At 41.5% G+C, this 19,946-nt stretch overlaps 1 protein-coding gene across 5 annotated transcripts in view; it reads left to right on the forward strand.

The window, feature by feature from the left end:
- Positions 1-19,946, forward strand: part of LOC143274744 (meiotic nuclear division protein 1 homolog) — an 83,390-nt gene that overhangs the window by 23,289 nt on the left and 40,155 nt on the right. For all 5 annotated transcript variants that reach the window (XR_013053303.1, XM_076578655.1, XM_076578657.1 and 2 more), the window contains exons 4-5: positions 9,893-10,000; positions 13,440-13,599. Coding sequence is in view for 4 of the 5 variants with exons in the window: in XM_076578655.1 (XP_076434770.1) it covers positions 9,893-10,000; positions 13,440-13,599 (268 nt within the window). In the remaining variant the exon portion in view is untranslated. The remainder of the gene's footprint in view (positions 1-9,892; positions 10,001-13,439; positions 13,600-19,946) is intronic.

Consider the following 19,946-nt stretch of genomic DNA (forward strand, 5'->3'; position numbering starts at 1 on the left):
AACATGTGCGTCAATGATACTTCTTTGCCATTCATTATCAATACAGGTGTGTCATACAGTATTGTAGACAATTCTGTGTATGAAAAGTTCACACCAAGACCCACACTTAAACGTCAATCACTCAAGATCTATGGTTATGGATTCAAGACACCACTGGCTGTTGCTGGTCACTTTAAGGCTGACACTGGCTACAAGAATCACTCTTAGTCACACTATGTTCTTCGTCATTCGTCACGGCAGCAAAGTAGCAACAAACAATCTACTCAGTGGAGAGATGGTGCAGCAGGTAGGGCATATTCACTTTGCTTTAGCTTCAGATGTGACTACATCAAGCATACCAGAAGAATTTCCAGAATTATTCACTCCTTGAATGGGCAGAATCAAGGATGTAAAAAAACTCCATGTTGATTAAACTGTTTAACCAGTCATTTGAGATCATCATACACCCTTCCACATCAGAAAATATGTAGGAAAAGAACTCAAAAGCCTTGAAAGCCATGGTGTGACAGTGAAAGTTTCCATTACAGCTCCTTGGATCAGCTCCATTGTCACAGTTTTCAAAAAAGAATCACGGTATCTACATGTATATATGTGCTGACATGTGTGAAGCCAACAAGGCCTTCAAGTGTGAAAGACATGTAATTCCTACATTTGATGACATCATCCATGACCTCAATGAAGTAACAGTTTTGGTGTCATATACTGTGCCATGTCAAACTGATGCAAACTAGGCCTATTGGTTTGCTCTGCTTGGCCAAATTTTGCACGGCTAACAGTGAAAAGACGAGCCGTCTTGCACGGTCTCCTTTTAGCCAATCAAACGCCTCTAAAAGCTATAAGCGCTGAATCATTCCTTTGGCCAAGGCTCTCCACGCCATCTTGTCAGGTTTACGCTCTGTCTCATCTGACGCTTTTTTTTGGCTATTAAGTGTATTAATTTGGCCTTATTTTGCTGAATGCGGCTTGTGTTTATTGTATTCTTACATTCTGTGTACTCGATTCGACTCGGCCCCCTCGATTCGTTCTGTTTTTCCTTTCTCTGTTGGGGATCAGACTTTCGCTGGGTGCCTAAGTGCGGGTACCATGCCTTGTATGCCATCCCACGAAGGCAGGAATCATGAGGCTGGGATTGAGACTTGGCAAGAGACTCTCCCAGGCCCGGAGCTCGTGATTCCTCCCGATATGGACCGCAGCGAGGCATCTTTAGACGCTGATCGTGGAGGCGACTCTCGTACCAGTAAAACGGTCATGAAGGGGACCGGGGGGAAAGGGGTACGAGCGTCGCCTCCCGAGCTGTCCCAGCGCGAGGCAGGGAGAGGGGGGAGTGGCAAGTCCTGTCTTGGCGGTGGGGACTCGCGGCTAGGCATGAACTCCCAAGGGGAGGCTGGGAGAGGCCTCCCTGCTGGGGGAGGCCGGCACGTGTCAAGCGGTTCCGGGCAGTCAGCCTGCTCGTCTTCGGGCGGGACTGACAACCAAGTTGGACCTGACCTCCCTCCAACTTGGCCCCATTCTACCCGTACTGGGGTGCACCTATGGTGCACGCTGGGTTGCCGGGAGGACCAGGGGCCAACCCCTTGTCTGCTCCCCACCGGACCCAACCCAGCACATCTCACAGGGTGACACACACAGCCCCGACAAGTGGGATCGACTTCTTGTCGGTCAGGTCGAGCTCCTCCACCAATATTGCCACAGTCCACAAATTGGGCCTCTGTCAACCCACAGGTTACCTCCACGGTCACAACGGCCTCCTCGTCAGGACCGACGGCTGCCGAGGGGCCCCGCTCAGCCTGGGGGAGGCTGCAGTTCCCACCTACCCAGCCCTTGGTCCTACAGGGAGATGAGTGGGTGTTTGTCCCCTCACAGCACTCGTGGGTCCCTCTTGCATCCAGGGACGCCCTCTCTGAGAAGGTGTGGCATCCACCATCCCAAGCATGGTTGGACCTATGGACCACACGCTCCCCACCCACTTCAGGCGTCAAGGACATAATAACTGCGGCCATGGTCCATGCTCAGGATCGTCCCAGCTCATCCTGCTGGGCTGACCACAGCTCACAGGACGCCCCAGCGGGTACATCCACTTAGGATGGCACCCAGCAGGGGATGGACTGCGAACAAGAGTGGGAGCCCCTGTCTTCGGATGAGGACGAACAAGCGGATGAGCACTCTTCGCCCCCATCCCAGGGGGACAGATTGAGCCCATGCCTCCCTAGGGACCAGCCTGAACCAAACTTGGACTTTGCCGAGCTCGAACTGACCCTCCCCAATAGGGTCACGCATGCCGAATCAGTCCCTCAGGTTACTTTGTTACCCTTGACCCTCCTTAGGCCATGTGACTCAACTCCAGAACCACAAGGCGACTCAGAGTGCCAGAAATGGCGCAGGAATGGCTTGATAAGCCAGCCCGCACTGTCAGGGGTGTTGCTTCCATCCCTCCTCCAGGCATGGAGTCCCTCTCTGCCCTGGGTGCTTTTTCCCCGGGCAAGTTCCTTAACTCACTCCATGCCAAGAGTTTTTGCCCTTGCGAATCCCAGAAAACCCAGGGTTTGTATAGGATGGGAAAAAAATTCTCAAAAAAACAAATAAACACTCAGACAATTGAAATTTAGTATGTGTATTCAGTGAATGTTGCTCCATATTTATACAAAAAATTAAATTATTTACTCACCATCTTGTTGTTGATCACGGTATTCATTTTTTGTGTATTTTATAGCATTTTTGCACCCATCAGAAAGGTATACAAAGTGTCCTTGAACAGCTTACAAATGTTCCATATCACATCCTAACACTATTTGAGGAACTGAAGACCTAGTACATGCAATGAAATATAAACAGATGGTGGAGAAAGTTGAAAATCACGCACACAAAAGAAAATATTGTCTCTACATAAAAAAAGGGGAGTTCACTGTACACAAAAACCTGATGTATTATCACTGACAGTAGTCTTGTCTGGAGTGAAAAAGCTCATGGCAGGTGATGTTGAGTCCTGGGCACAGCTTCACACACAGTGGAACTCCACATTTTGGACACCAGTTGGCAGTTTGGTGTTTTGGTGTATTGTGGCGCTTGAACAGGTCTTCACAGACCTTGCACTTGCAGTAGCTGGTCACTCATATCCACTCCAGCCATGTTGGTGATGTAGTCTTGTACTGCAGCTGGCTTCTGTCTTTCAGGACGGTGTCGTGTTGTCACACTGACCATGGTAGTTGGCAGCATGACTGTTGTCAGCACATGAACTGGCTTTTTGTCCTGTCACTTCAGCACAGCAACATGCCCTGCAACCATATACACACACAAATGATCATGCAGGTCTGACTCTTTCTTCTTATTGTTGTTTAAATTATTTGTTTACTTATTCCCTTGTTTATTCTAAATATTTATGTGAATGGAAGCATAATGTGATAAGTTGTGTTACATGTAGTCAAAGAAAACCACTTAGATTAAAATTTTTTTTTTTTTTACAATATTACAAACAATAATGACAGTATCATCAGTATTAGTACTATTACTGTCATTTCTACAGCACCTTGTTCTACAAATAAACAAGTAAAACAGAAAATAAGTAAACATATGCATGCAATCACACACACACACACACACACACACACACACACACAGAGTTGTACACCTGAGCATGTGACATTGTTTTCTTTCACACACACACAGAAACCGCAACCAGTTGTCCAGAAATTCTTGCCTGTGAAGTCACATAGACTGATCAACCACTCCTGACAAACTTTAGGAAGACCCATCATGAGTCCCATGCCAGCATCTCCCAGGGTAGCCTATGCCAGGAAGCCACCAAATTACCTGAAAGACTATATGTTGAATACAATAGATGGACCATACTTCAAAACAGCAGTATTGATTATTATTATTTTCAAGTTATCCAAATGTAAAGAAGAACAAAGAATTTTGATATTTTATTTTCATCTTATTTTATTATTGAAGAAAAGAAAGAGTTCATCCAAAATAAGAAAAGACAATAATAGTGTTAACATGACAGTCATGGGCAAGTTTGATATTTTCAGATTATATAGACTGGTTTTCAAGGAATTTATTTACCTAAGAAAATGAATTTGTTGCTCTCAGTAATTTGAGCATTGTGTCAATGAATGAAATTGTTAAAAACAACAATAAAACAACAAGCTTATAACTGTAACATAGTAAAATCATATTCTATGTGGTTGAGATACAGTTTGATGATGACATGATGGACTCTTTTTAATTAAAAAAAGAAGAAGAACATATTCTGGTTACAGTGTATCTCTAGGTAGGGAAAGATGTGATGTCCATGCATAGAAAATGAAAGTAGAATGATTTATGTCCCTTTTTATTTGTGTTTGCTTAGAGATCCGGTTCTGCTGAACCAAGATTCGCTGAGCAATACAGTTTTTGACTCACTTGTGTAAACAAAGTGAGTCTATGTTTTAACCCGGTGTTCGGTTGTCTCTCTGTGTGTGTGTGTGTGTGTGTGTGTGTGTGTGTCCGTGTGTCTGTGTGTTCATGGTAAACTTTAACACTGACATTTTCTCTGCAAATACTTTGTCAGTTGACACCAAGTTTGGCATAAAAATAGGAAAAATTCAGTTCTTTCCAGTCATCTTGTTTAAAACAATACTGCACCTCTGGGATGGGCACAAAAAAATAAAAAAAGAAGCCTCATTATATGCAAACTGTATTTACTGTTATATTTATATTTTTTGTATTCTCTAAACTTGGCACTTTGACCTCTTATTCTGACACAACAACAAGAGGAGTCATTATTATCATTTTTTGTTCAAACAGGAACTTCTTTTGCTAAGCATGGGATTTTTATTTATTTTGCAAACGTTTTGGTGCAGATAGTAAAAAAAAAGGGGAATTACTCTGTAATTAATGCTAGGGGACTTAATTTATCACAAGTGAGTCTTGAAGGCCTTGCCTCTCTTGTGTTCAATATCCTTCAGTCTCTTGTCTAAAAAAGTTGTATGTGTGCCATGCATTAGATAACTTGATAAGACATCAAAGTAGGTTTGGTAAATTTTGTTCTTTGCTTTCCACTGCTGCTGCAAACAAACTAAGTGTTTCCTTCTTGCTGTCTGGATTTGACCACTGCAACTCTGTCCTCATTGGTCTCTCTGATAACAAACTTAATAAACTTCAACGCATTCAGAAGCATGCAGCCCGACTTGTACTCAGTAAACCCAGGCATGAAAATGCAACGTCACTAACCAGAACACTTCACTGGCTTCCTGTTAATGCAAGAATTTAATACAAAGTAATTTGTCTCTGCTTTCAGTGTCTGTCACAACAATATGCCACCGTATTTTTCAGATCTTCTCCATCTGTACCATCCCTCTAGGTCACTGCGCTTATTTGACACCTCTGCTGACAGTTCCTCTCTCCCTTGAGACTTTGGCAAAAAATCTTTCTCTGTCTTTGCTCCCACAGTCTGGAACTCCCTGCCTCTGTCCCTCAGAAAGTTCCAGTGTTTTTCAACTTTCAAAAATAATTTAAAGACGCATCTATTTTTACTTCACCTAGCATGATGCATACAAATGAGTGCCTGTTTGTGTATGGTGATGTGTTGTGGGGAAGGGGGAGGGTGTGACTGCTTTTAAATTTTGCATTTTAAAATGTAGATTTTAATTGTATTGATGTGTGTGATCAGTGCTAAGAGTTGGAAGTGAATTTTCAGTTATTGTGATGTGGTTTTGTTTATTGTGATATTGGGAGTAGTTTTAAGTATTGTGACATGATATTGCATTATTAAGGCTTTTTCATGTGACATGTATGGTAAGTGTGATGTGTGTGTGTGTGTGTGTGTGTGTGTGTGTGTGTAAACTTGTGCTTGAGTGTTTGGTTCGCTGACTGTAAAGGGCTATGCATGTATGTTTTTTTCTTTTTTCATTTGATTGTTTAAATGTTTGTTTTAAACATCAGTATTTACTATTTACACTGTACAGCGTAATTGAGCATGTTTTACATGGAAGGGACTTTATTAAATGATAATTATTATTATTATTTCACACAACAATCTGATATTTTACACTGCAGAGTCTGATATTTTACACTGCCAAGTCTGGTATTTTACACTAGAGACTGATATTTTATGCTCCAGTCTGAAATATTATTTTTTTAAAACACACAAAAAACCACTACAGAATATGGTATTTTACAATACAGAGTCTGATATATTACACTGCAGAGTCTAGTATTTCACACTGTATGTTTTTGTATCTTGCTCTGCAGAGTCAGATAGTGATATTTTACATTGCACAGTCAGGTATTTTGTACTACAGACTCAGGTATTTTATGCTTTGGAGTATGATATTCTTCACTGGAAAGTCTGATATTTTACACTGCAGTGTCTGGTATCTATTTTCCACTGCAGATTCTGGTATTTTGGTATTTTACACTGCAGAGTCTGGTATTTTACGCTGCATAGTCTGACATTTTACTCAACAGAGTCTGGTATAGTACACTGAAGAGTGATATTCTACACTGCAGAGTCTGGTATTTTACACGGTACTTTTCACTGTGGACTCAAATATTTTACACTGCAGACTCTAATGTTTTATACTGCAGGGTCTGATATTTTACACTGTAAAGTCTGGTATTTTACACTGCAGACTGGTATTTTACACAGCAAAGTCTGGTATTTTACACTGCTTATTGGCATTTTACAATGCAGAGTCTGGTATTTTACACTGCAGACCAGTATTTTACACAGCAAAGTCTGGTATTTTACACTGCCTATTGGTATTTTACAATGCAGAGTCTGGTATTTTACACTGGAGACTGATATTTTACAATGCAAAGTCTGGTATTTTACACTGCATACTGATATTTTATACTGGAAAGTCTGGGGTTTTTTTTACACTTGGTATTTTACACTGCAAAGCCTGGTATTTTGCACTGCAGTCTGGTATTTTGCACGGCAAGGTATGGTATTTTACACTGCAGACTGATATTTTAAACTGCAGAGTCTGGTATTTTACACTGCAAAAACTGGTATTTTACACAGCATATTGGTATTTTACAATGCAGAATCTGGTATTTCACACTGCAGACCAATACTTTACACTGCAACGTCTGGTATCTTTCACTGCACACTGATATTTTGCAATGGAAAGTCTGGTATTTTACACTGCTGACTGGTATTTTACACTGCAGTCTGGTATTTTACACTGCAAAGTCTGGTATTTTACACTGCAGACTGGTATTTTGCACGGCAAAGTCTGGTATTTTACACTGCAGACTGATATTTTACACTTCAAAGTCTGGTATTTTACACTTCAAAGTCTGGTATTTTACACTGCCTAATGGTATTTTACAATGCAGTCTGGTATTTTACACTGCAGACCAATATTTTACACTGTAAAGTCTGGTATTTTACACTGCAGACCAATACTTTGCACTGCAGAGTCTGATATTTTTCACTTCAGACTGATATTTTACATTGCAAAGTCTGGTATTTTATGCTGCAGACTGGTATTTTACAATGCAGTCTGGTTATTTATGCTGCAGACTGGTATTTTACAATGCAAAGTCTGGTATTTTACCCTGCACACTGATATTTTACACTGCAAAGTCTGTTGTTGTTGGGGTTTTTTTACACTGCAGACCAATACTTTACACTGCAAAGTCTGGTATTTTACACTGCAGACTGGTATTTTACACTGCAAAGTCTGGTATTTTACACTGCCTGTTCGTATTTTACAATGCAGAGTGTGGTATTTTACACTGCAGACATATACTTTACACTGCAAAGTCTGGTATTTTACACTGCAGACCAATACTTTACACTGTAAAGTGATATTTTTCACTGCAGACTGATATTTTACACTGCAAAGTCTGGTGTTTTACACTGCAGACCAGTACTTTACACTGCAAAGTCTGATGTTTTTCACTGCAGACTGATATTTTACAATGGAAAGTCTGGTATTTTACACTGTAGACCAGTACTTTACACTACAAAGTCTGGTATTTTACACTGCATACTGGTATTTTACAATGCAAAGTCTGGTATTTTACACTGCATACTGGTATTTTACAATGCAAAGTCTGGTATTTTACACTGCACATTGATATTTTACAATGCAAAGTCTGGTATTTTACACTGCACACTGATATTTTACAATGCAAAGTCTGGTATTTTACACTGCAGACCAATACTTTACACTGCAAAGTCTGGTATTTTACACTGCAGACCAGTTCTTTACACTGCAAAGTCTGATATTTTTCACTGCAGACTGATATTTTACAATAGGAAGTCTGGTATTTTACACTGCAGATGAGTTCTTTACACTGCAAAGTCTAGTATTTTTCACTGTACACTGATATTTTACAATGCAAAGTCTGGTATTTTACACTGTAGACCAGTACTTTGCACTGCAAAATCTGGTATTTTAAACTGCTCACTGATATTTTACAATGTAAAGACTGGTATTTTACACTACAGACTGGTATTTTACAATGCAATGTCTGGTAGTTTACACTGTACACTGATACTTTACACCACAAAGTCTGGTATTTTACACTGCAGACCAATACTTTACACTGTAAAGTCTTTTTTTTTTTTTTAACTGCAGACCAATACTTTACACTGGAAAGTCTGGTATTTTACACTGCAGACCAGTACTTTACATTGCAAAGTCTGGTATTTTTCCTTGCAGACTGATATTTTACAATGCCAAATCTGGTATTTTACACTGCAGACTGGTATATTACAATGCAAAGTCTGTTATTTTACACTGGAGACAATTGGTAATTTACACTGCAGAGTCTGGTATTTTACACTGCATATTGGTATTTTACACAGCAGAGTCTGGTATTTTAAACTGCCTATTGGTATTTTACACTGCAGAGTCTGCTATTTTACCCCCACACCACACTCCCTCCCATCCCCATGGTGATGCCAGGGTATCTTTCAGTATGAATACAGAATAGCGTCTCCACCTGGAAGTTCTATGTTAGAAATTTCCTTTTTTCTAACCCTTTAACTTTCCTTGTTACTGGCCCTTTTCCTGTCCTGACCGTCATCTCCTTTTTTTTATTCCTTGTCTTGCTGGCACATTTATCTGTATATTTTCTTTGGAAAGCCATGAATATCTAAACATCTTTTTCTGGACTTGATAACCAGGCACTTATGTATGTTATTATGTATCATTTTGTGTATTTTGTATATGTTTATGTGCAAGTTGTATGAATGTAATGGCCATTGCCAGAGGCATGTCCTAGGTTTACATGCATGAATATGTCTGCACTTGTTTACTAATTTTCTCTTCCAGTTTTTTCCAGGTTCTGCAGGATGAATATTTTCTGTTTTCAGCCGTAACTGGCCCTGTTTGGTCTGTTGGGCTAAAAGCAGACACCTGTGTGTGAGTTTGGCTAACCCCTCAGGTACAAGAGAGTTCTTAGCATCAAAGGATTAAGTGGAAGAGCCGTTGCACATGGGGCAATCCCACTCTCTGAGCAGGAGAAACCTTGGTCCAGTGGCACGGAGAGCCGTTACGTCTGGAGACCTCACCCGCTGCAGTGGATACCAAGACTCCTTTCATGTCTCGCCTTGCTCTGAGCACTCCACAGTGCCTGCTGGAACAGCCTTCCTAGTCCTTGGACCTGATGGTCTCCTCCGCCCAGTCCGCTGGAACCAGTCTTCCCATGTGTAGGTAGACGAGTCCTAACTCACTGAGGGTTTGAGACCTGTCGGCTACCCTCAAAACAACAAAGATGAATAAAGACACCCTTCACCCTCCATCTCCCTCTCCACCCACCTTGCCTCACCATCCATCATCATTGAAATATTTTTTTATTCAAACATGTCACATACATGTTCAGGATACATTCTGGATTTAGATATTTGAGACATTTTCTTAACATAAAAGTTTTTGACTTTTTATTCTTGCAGAGAAAGAGAAAGATGGAGGATCTGACCAACAAGTTGAAGGAAGTGGAGAGAAAGAAAAGGGATGTCCAGTCTCACCTGGCCAAGGCAAAGATTGGCAAAGACAACACTGTGAGTTTGTTTATGTGTGTCAGTCAGGGCATGAAATGGAATGAAATGATTTGAAAAAGGTAGAAGGGAAGTGAACCAAGGTGACCCAAGTGTAGTAATTTGCTAGGAGCCAACAAACTAGGACAACTTCCCAATTATCTGTGAAGAAGTAGAGTCTGCGATAAGATCACTGAAATGTGGAAAGAGTGCAGGAGCAGACAACATCCTAGCTGAGCTTTTGAAGAATGGAAGAGAATCAGTGATTGCTGTGCTTACTGTCATCTGCAACCAAATCTGGAAGACTGGTATAAGGCCAACTTCATGGAAGCAGTCGCGGATTATAACTCTCCCCAAAAATGGCAACCTCCAGCAATGTCAACATTACTGCACAATCAGTCTATCAGTCACACCAGCAAAGTCATGCTTAAAAATAATACTGAACAGACTACAGCCCCAGGCACACAAGATCATTGCAGAGGAACAAGCAGGATTTCGCCAGGGAAGAACAGATTTTCAGCCTATGGATTCTATGTGGAAAACATCTCCAACACCAGGGGAAATTCTATCATGTGTTTGTCAACTTCAAAAAAGCGTTCGATAGAGTCTGGAATGAGGCACTTTGGGCCACAATGAAACATTTCAATATAGGCCAGAAGTTGATCAAAACCATCCAACAGGTATATTGATTGATTGATATGGATATTTATATAGCGCCTATCCTCGGTCGGAGACCAAGCTCTAAGCGCTTTACAAACACGGGGTCATTTGCACAACAGGCTGCCTGCCTGGGTAGAGCCGACTGACGGCTGCCATTGGGCGCTCATCGTTCATTTCCTTTGTCATTCAGTCACGCATATCTTCACACTGAGACAAACATGTAACATTTAACATTTTATGTGCATGATTGTTTTGTTTATTTACCCACCCATGTAGGCAGCCATACTCTGTTTTTGGGGGTGTGCATGCTGGGTATGTTCTTGTTTCCATAACACACCGAACGCTGACATGGATTACAGGATCTTTAACGTTCATATTTGATCTTCTGCGTGCGTGTAGACATGAAGTTGGTTTAGGCACTGGCAGGTCTGCACATGTGTTGACCTGGGAGATTGGAAAAATCTCCACCTTTTACCCACCAGGCGCCACTGAAATTCGAACCTGGGACTCTCAGATTGAAAGTCCAACGCTTAACCACTCGGCTATTGCGCCTGTCACTTTAACAACTCGGCTATTGCAAGGCAACCAGCACAGTACTAGTCCAGGGAATTATAGGGAAATGATTTCACACTTCAGTTGGGGTCTCTTAGTGGTGCTAACTCTCTCCCACTGTATTTAACATCTTTCTGGTGAAATAGTGAATGAAGCTCTTGAAGATCATACTGGCACTATAAACATGGAAGGAAGGGTCATTGCCAACCTCAGGTTTACAGATGACATTGACGCCTTGGCAGATGGAGAAGAACTTGCCACCTTGGCAAAAAAGCTTGATGAGGCCTCAACAAAATTTGGGATGGAGATAAGTGCTGAGAAAACCAAGCTGATGTCCAATAGCAACAACACTATCACAGCAGACATAAAGGTTCACAGACAGAAACTCGAGACTGTCCAGCATTTCAAATATTTGGGTGCCATAATCCGTGACAAGGGCTCCAAACCAGAGATTCTTGCAAGAGCTGCTCAAACAGCTGTGGCACTGGCAAGACTGAAGCCCACATGGAAAGAAAGCAGAATCACCATCAAGCACAAGGTCAGACTCGTGTGTGCATTGGTACTTTCCATATTTTTGTACGTTTGCAAGACATAGACTCTCATGGCAGAACTGCTAAAGAAAATCCAAGCTGTGGAAATGAGATGCTATCGAACTGCTATCAGAAGATCTTGGGCATCTCATATCTTAAACACATTACCAGCGAGTAAGTTTGCCAGACCATCACTCAACATGATGACCTACTGACCATCATGAAGAAATGGAAACTGAAATGGTATGGTTATATCACAAGATCAAACGGCCTTGCCAAAGTAATCCTCCAAGGAATGGTAGAGGGGAAGAGAAGAAGAGGAAGACAAAGGATTTCAAGTGAGTCAAAAATGATCTGACAACATTGAAGAGTGGACAGGGCTGACATTTGCTGAGACACAATCAATCACACATGATTGTCCAGAATGAAGAAGGATGGTGCACAAGTCAACATTGCAGTGCCCCACCAGTTCTCCATGGAGCTCAGAGACCAAGGCAAGGCAAGGCAGAAGGGAAGTGATTAAAATGGAAGTGGAGGCGCAGCTCAGTGTGTGTGTGCGTGTGTGTGCGTGTGTGTTCTTCAGTTTTTCAGTGTTCTTCTCTTTGTGTGTGTGTGTGTGCGCATGCGTGCATGTATGTGAGAGAGAGGCAGTGTTGTGTGTATGGCAGTGCACAGGTAAGACTAGGTGTGCAGTGTGATTGCAAATGTGATTATCTTGGTAACAACTGTGTGTATGTATTTTTTTGTTAATGCTTTAGAATCAGAATACTACATGTCTTTACTATTGTCACAAGAAACATTTGGGGGCTTTATGCATGAAAAAGTACAAACATAAATTGAAAATGATATACAAACACAAGCACAGCAGGAATTTGGTTTGACATGTGCATATATACATATTTAAGTGCATGTGCACACATGTTCATGCATATGTGATTATACACATACACACACACATATACTCACTCATGCACACACTCAGTGCACACACACATCAAAGTGCATGCTCTTTTGAACATGTCACATGAGTCATTTGGTACAAGGTGCAGATAAAAGACGTCAAGATGGCATCAACAAGGCAAGGCATGCATTCAACACCCTGCTGCCTATAACGAAGTTCACAGCTCTCTTCAAGTTCAACCACAAGATGATATTCAACACAAATGTGAAGGACATCTGCCACTGACCACTGTGGGTCAGAACTGTGGTGACTAACAAAGGTAAATTCTGACATTATAGTGACAAACTCCAGTCTGTGATTCAAAAGGTGTCCAGGTGACCAGAAACAATATCAAATGCCAGCTTGTGAGAAAGAACCAGATTTCTATCAGCAAGGGGATCAGGAAAAGAAATTTGAGCTGGACTGACCACACTCTGCACAAACCTGAACAACATCACCGGACAGGCACTGAAGTGGATTCCTTAAGGGAAAAGAAAATTAGGCAGACCAAGGCAGGCTTGGAGAAGATGCATGGAGGACAAGATGAAGGTAGCCAGATGGCCATGGACCCTACTGAAGAGGATAGCCTAGAACAAAGTCGTCTGGAGGAATGGTTTGTGGCCCTGTGCTCTTCATAGAGTCAAAAAGGGTAAGGCAGGTCAGTCACACATGTGTGCGCATGCGCGCATGTGCGCGCGCACACACACACATTCAAGCACACACATACTCTCACACATACACATACACTCTGATGAACCTAATCAGCATTGTGGAATGACAGGAGGAGAGATCAGCAGTGCTGTCGGACCTGAGTGAGGCTCACAATACAGTGCACAAGTTGGAAGCAGAACTCATCAAATACCGTGAGAGTGACCCTGAAGTGTTGGAACAACAGAAGAAGGAGACTGCAACTGCTTTGGAAGCTGCCAACCGATGGACAGGTGAGAACCGATACTTTCTACTGAATTTGTTTTCCTTTTTCATATTTTTATTAACCTCTTCAGTGCTGGGCATTAGTTTGGCTTGTGCTTCCTGTTTGCCAGGCAGTTTTGGTTGCAGAGAGTAATAATTAACGAAAAAAAATCTAAAAGGCAAACTACAGCAAGAAAGTATATATTACGGTCCATGCTTTTCTGAAAGGAAAATGAACAGATTATCAAATACTGATAATCTGAGGCTTATTTAACACACTGGTTAGCAATGAAGGAACCATAAATGTGAGATAAATGAATTTCACATAGTTTTGAATATATCTTATAGATTAGTAAAAGCAGCTGAAATGAATCTAAAAAATATTTGAAAACTAAAATAAGATGTTTCGCCGTACCTTATGTACACACAGTCATGAATCCAAAGTTCTGGTATTGTACACATTTTCAGTCCATTATTCTCTCACAGTTTCTTGGTAATTGCAGTAGAAATGTAGTCAGTAATCTGTTTCTTTTAGTTGATTTTTTTTTCTGATATAGATAGAAATCACACACACACACACACACACACACACACACATCCTTCACATGCCACGCCTGTCTGTGTGACTCACCTGGTGCTGACTGTCAGACAGAATGATAGAGGTCAGTAACCCATTTGGCACACAGTGCAGGGAAGGGGGTGAGTACTGTTCAGATTTTTGCTGCAAGGGATGATACCCTTCTTTGATCAATGCCAGCCTGTTCTGCCAAATAAATGCTAGTTCATGCAACTTGTGATACTGTTCCACCCCTTCACCACTATCTCCATTGCTCCCTGCCCTGAATAAGTTTGTCTTTAATTTCAACCCACAGAGCTATTCTTGGCCTTCTGTTCTTCTCACTGACAGCCTCACCCAGCAGCAGCACCTCAGCCTTGTTCTTCTTTGGCTATGCACCATTCATTATGGGGTGCCACACCACTAAACTTCAGAAATTATGCTATCCTCTGTAGAAACCAATCCACTCCTTCCCTCCTTACACCCATACCTCAGCCCTTAAGTCAGTACTCCCCCTTGTGATTAAAAAGAAATATGAGTGTACATAGATATATCACTATCCATGTGTATGTATGTATGTGTATATCTATTTATGTGTGTGTATATAGATTTATATGTATGTATGTATATATATGATTGTGTATTTATATTGATATACTTATATCTGTATTTATGTGCACACATATGCATGTTTGCACATGTCTATATTACGTGTGTATACATATATGTTTTCTAGATTTACATCATAAACGGAACATCCATTTTCTGCGTGCACACACACACAAATGTGTGCACCTTCACAGGTACAAGTGTTGGTGTGGGCATATCCACAGCTGCAAACATTGGCTGCTTTAAGCACATGTAACTGTGTAGCAACTGAAACAACTTTATAGCAATCCATATCAAGACATTTTCAGAAATTACATCAGCTGATGATGCAGCACTGCTGTTCATGGCAGCAGTCAGTTTATTATTATTATTTTTTTAATAGATCTGGGATCTACAGCCAAATTACCAAAGGCACACACACCACACACACACACACACACACACACACCAAAAAAAACAACAACAAAAAACCAGCACACACACACACACACACACACACACACACATAGAGACTTGCATTGGAATTTGAAAACAATACACATGCATGCACACCATTTTACACGTTGTCTGTCCCTTGGTCCTAAGTCACATTTGACTACTGCAATATACTACTTGCTGGTTTGCCTTCTTATTTGTTGTCAAAAAGTCAGAAAAAAGGACTGCGTTACCCCACTGTTACCTCGGCTTCATTGGTTACCCATCCAGTGCAGAATTGAAAACAAAATTGCCATCATGGCTTATCACCGCTTTGAAGCATCTCTCCCATCCAGTCTCCTGTTCTTTATACTGCCTGTTCTCTCAGGTCTTCTGTTTAAAATCCCCTTCAAGTCCACAGAAACCTCTTCAAAGACATTTGGCCAAAGGGCCTTCAGTATCAAGCATCTTATGTCTGGAATTCTCTTCCTCTGGATCTCTATCACTTACCAACGATGCCCTCTTTCAAACCAAATTTGAAAACCCCCCTATTCATACAGGCCTTTGGTTGTGATGAAGCATACCTGTTTGTCTGCACTCATCATCCTACCCACCCACCCCACTTTACCCGCTACTGAAATCATCATGTAGTGTGTGTTCCTGTGGGTAGGTGTATACTATGTGTGTATGTTGTGTATGTATGTGTGTGTGTGTGTGCGTGTGTAGGGCATATTTTTTTGGTGTGTGTGTGCTTGTGCGTGTGATCATATCTGCAATTTGTTGTATTGTCTTGGTGTGCATGTGTGTGTGTGTGTGCGTGCGCGCACACACGTGTTATTTTTCATGTGCAGAGGTATCTTATTATGCACAACATTGTTTCATGTGAGGCGCTTAGAGCCCATTATAAGGGCAGTTTGAACCATATAAGTGCTATCTATTATTATTATTATTACACCATTGAAGATCCTTTAAAATTTCATATTTCTGTTGTTATTTTCAGTTGATGAATGTTTGTTTAGATGTAACTAATTCAGTGATTCACCACACACCTTTGAAATACTTTTTTTTATATTTGTATTTGTACTACTCTTTTTGTCACAACAGATTTCTCTGTGTGAAATTCGGGCTGCTTTCCCCATGGAGAGCGCGTTGCTACACTAACGGCGCGGCCCATTTTATTGTATTTTTTCCTGCCTGCAATTTTATTTGTTTTGTAATTATTTTTGTATTTGTATTGCTTTTTATCACAACAGATTTCTCTGTTTCCTTTTGAAGTGGATTTTTCTACAGAATTTTAGCAGGGACGACCCTTTTCTTGCCATGGGTTCTTTTATGTGCGCTAAATGCATGGTGCACACGGGACCTCGGTTTATCATCTCATCCGAATGACTCCAAATTTAGATGATATTTTCAATTGTTGATTGTAGGAGAGCATTCCAAATGGCCTTTAAATCCCATTTTTGGTTCAGCTTCAGAGGGACCTGGCCTCTTGAGCCCCTGGACCCCATCTTATAGGGCTCTGTCCATGTACCCTGCTTGGACCCCAGCTTTTCAGATTTTTTATTTTCTCCCAGTTGCACTCATGTATACTTCTATGTGTGTGTATGTACGTGTGTTTTATAATCTATATGAAATATAAAATCAGTTGAGCATATTGTGCACACATGTGCATGTGTGGGTATATCTATACAGATATACGATATGTGCACATATTTGTGTTAGTATGAACAAAGATTATATTTGCTTTAGGAATCCCTTTGCTGTCTTTCATATGTATATACACTACTACAATTTACTCCCTTTTTGGAACATTGCTTCATGCTCTTTCTACATCTCTCTGGTTTGACACTGAGGACTACATGCATAGCTAAATACATACACACACACACACAAACACACACACACACATATATATATATGTTATAGTGTGTCAGGCGCCTATGGTGGAAGCATGGGATTTTCTGAGACACACTGTGCACTGATGGACCCCTCCTTCCTACCTCCCTACTCTTCTCCCCCCCCACCCCACTTCCATGGCATCTATCCCCACCAACGCCCCTCCCCATACCCTCTCTCCCTTTCCCCCCTTCCCTTGGCCAAGTACAGAGGGAGCAAGTTATCAAGAAATACTAAGTAAAGATGGTATCTCCTCTGACCATTCTCTTCCTATACTAGTCGAAGAAAATTACGAAAATACCTCAAAAAAATTGCAAGAAAAGGTTTTTTTGGCTCTATGTATTCAGGATTTTTCACACTATCGCCTGTAAAAAATCGAGGAAAATCGAATGTCAAATAAGAGCAGGAAAATTAAATAAAGAAAAATAAATACAAGGAGATGGCGCGAACGAACCACCATATTTGAGTCTGAAACTCTCAACTGGGTCACGTCACTGACACCTTGTCAAGGATGCCACAACGGGGATGGGCCTGTTAAGTACTACGCTTTTCCGGCATTTCGTCCGCGCAGCAGAACCTGCCTACCACTGTATCTTATGCTTCTCTGTTGAACGTACTGAATATCATACATGATTTTACATTGCTTCATTGTTAAGTAATGTTTCCGAAAAAGCAAGTGTACTTACAACAGTCAAATTAGACTGTTGCTAAAATGTAATCACAGTTATCATGATCTTAAAGTGTGCTAGCACAGACTGCATGGCAGTGGCATAGGGGTAGACAGGTTCGCGCGATTCCTCCGTGTTCGCATGTTTGTGAAGTCAGAGTATGGTAAACCATGCGCTTAATAAAGTTTCTTTCGCTGAAAATTTAAAGATTTTCTTTTTTGAGATTTCTTTGCAAAATTGGAATGGACTAATATCAAGACACATGTGTGATTTGCAAACACCCCTGCAGTGTTGACAAAACATTTTCTGTACTATCGGAAAAGGGCTGCAAAGGTGATAATAACATTTTTTATAGTAAGTTTGTGGGCTTTCGTTCCCATCAGTGTTTATTGCATATGTATTCGTTTGTTTATTTCCTTAAGCACTGTCTTCAGGGCTTAACTTTTATTGTTTTCTTTTGTTTGTTTGTTTTGTGTTTTTTTGTTTGGTTGTTGTTTATCTCCATTTAACTACTGACTGTGAAAGTGTGTGTGTGTGTGTGTGAGTGTGTGTGTGTGTGTGTGTGTGTGTGTGTGTGTGTGCGCGCGCGCGCGCGCGCACGCGTGCTAGGAAGGCGGAAGGGCGAGGGAGGGGTTAGGAAGGAGAGGGATGGAACTGAGAAGAAGAAGAAGAAGAGAAAGAAGACAGACAGAGAGAGAGAGAGAGAGAGAGAGAGAGAGAGAGAGAGAGAGAGAGAGAGAGAGAGAGAGAACTAACAAGGAATCTTGTTTACTGAAGGAAAAGAACAAGCACAGGAAGTTGTTTCTTACGTACTACCCCCATTTTATGAGAAACAAAAAAGAATGTGCGGAAAGGCAATAAGAAAAACAAGGTATTACATAAATGGATATGCCAGAAAACAAACGAATTTCATCAACTGACAGCGTACAGAAAAGCTAGTCAGTATGATTTTAACGCACGATGCATATCTGTGTATAAACAGACGTTGCAACAGAAGAGAGACAGACAGACAGAGAGAGAGATAGAGGCCTGGTTGGTCAGGTATGATGCAAGCTGTTCACATGGGCAGTCACTGTGGCATCTCTGGCTTCCTGCCCATAATCGACCTCAGTCCAAGTGACATGGCCTGTCTCTACTCTACCATGCATTTCATCACAAAAGAGGCCACACGACACAACTCAACACCTGTCCTGATTCTGGATCAACCACTCTGGTGGAAAGCCACTGACATCTTGCTAATGAGCCTCCTGCCAGTTATATGAAGTCGATGGTGCTGCGCCTTGGTGCTTTCCATGCTGAAATGAGCTTCTGAGGCTGCATTGGACGGTTGATGGAGGGCAGAGGTTAAAGGTTCTGGAATTGCTCTTCTCTACAAACACTGTCATGCACATGATGCAAGGAAAAGCAGTGACACGAGCAGGAAGGGGACATTTTAGTGGACTCTTTGCTTAAACGCACTCGTGACTGCTAAAACATGTGGAGTCAAGCTGCCAACTACGCAGAACCTAGATCTTGTTCCAGAAGACCTTCATTTGGAACAAGTGGGTCAACAAGTTCAAAATGAACTTCAAAATTCAATTGACACTTTCAAATCAAATGCTACTGATCACACGGACTTCACCGAACCAATGTCAGATGAAGATCTTGATCATGGACTGGCTTTGTATAATTTCTCTCATGGAGGGCAAACTTGTAGCTCATGACCTAGAGGCAAACACGCATCTTATCTCCAGAATTTCTGACAAGTTGGATGCAAAGAAGGAGAAGCTAAAACAACACCCCACAGCTGCCTCGTGGTTGCAATACAATCATCTCATAGATATTTTACGACGTTTTCTGAAAGCAGAGAGGACGGGAAACTGGCATCTTCACCTGAGTACGTTGCAGGAGATGATACCTTTTCTTGCTTCAGCTGGTCACAGTCTGTACACAAAGTCAATCCAGCTGTACCTGCAAGATATGGTGCAACTTGAACAAACCAACCCTGACGTGTACAACAAATTTCAAGAAGGTCATCATGTTTTCCGCAGAAGTGATCGCTACTTGGCTGGTCTTTCTGTCGATCTTTTATTGAGCAAGAGTTAATGAGAAGCATCAAATCAACAGGGGGGATGACACGTGATCGTGGAATGTCAGAATCCCAACGTGCAGCATGGCTTCTATCAATGCCTACTTGTGCTGTCCATTCAGAACATCACCGGGTTGTCTTTCTCAAGTGAACAGCACAAAGACA

Source organism: Babylonia areolata, chromosome 29, assembly GCF_041734735.1.
Source record: "Babylonia areolata isolate BAREFJ2019XMU chromosome 29, ASM4173473v1, whole genome shotgun sequence".
Lineage (NCBI taxonomy): Eukaryota > Metazoa > Mollusca > Gastropoda > Neogastropoda > Buccinidae > Babylonia > Babylonia areolata.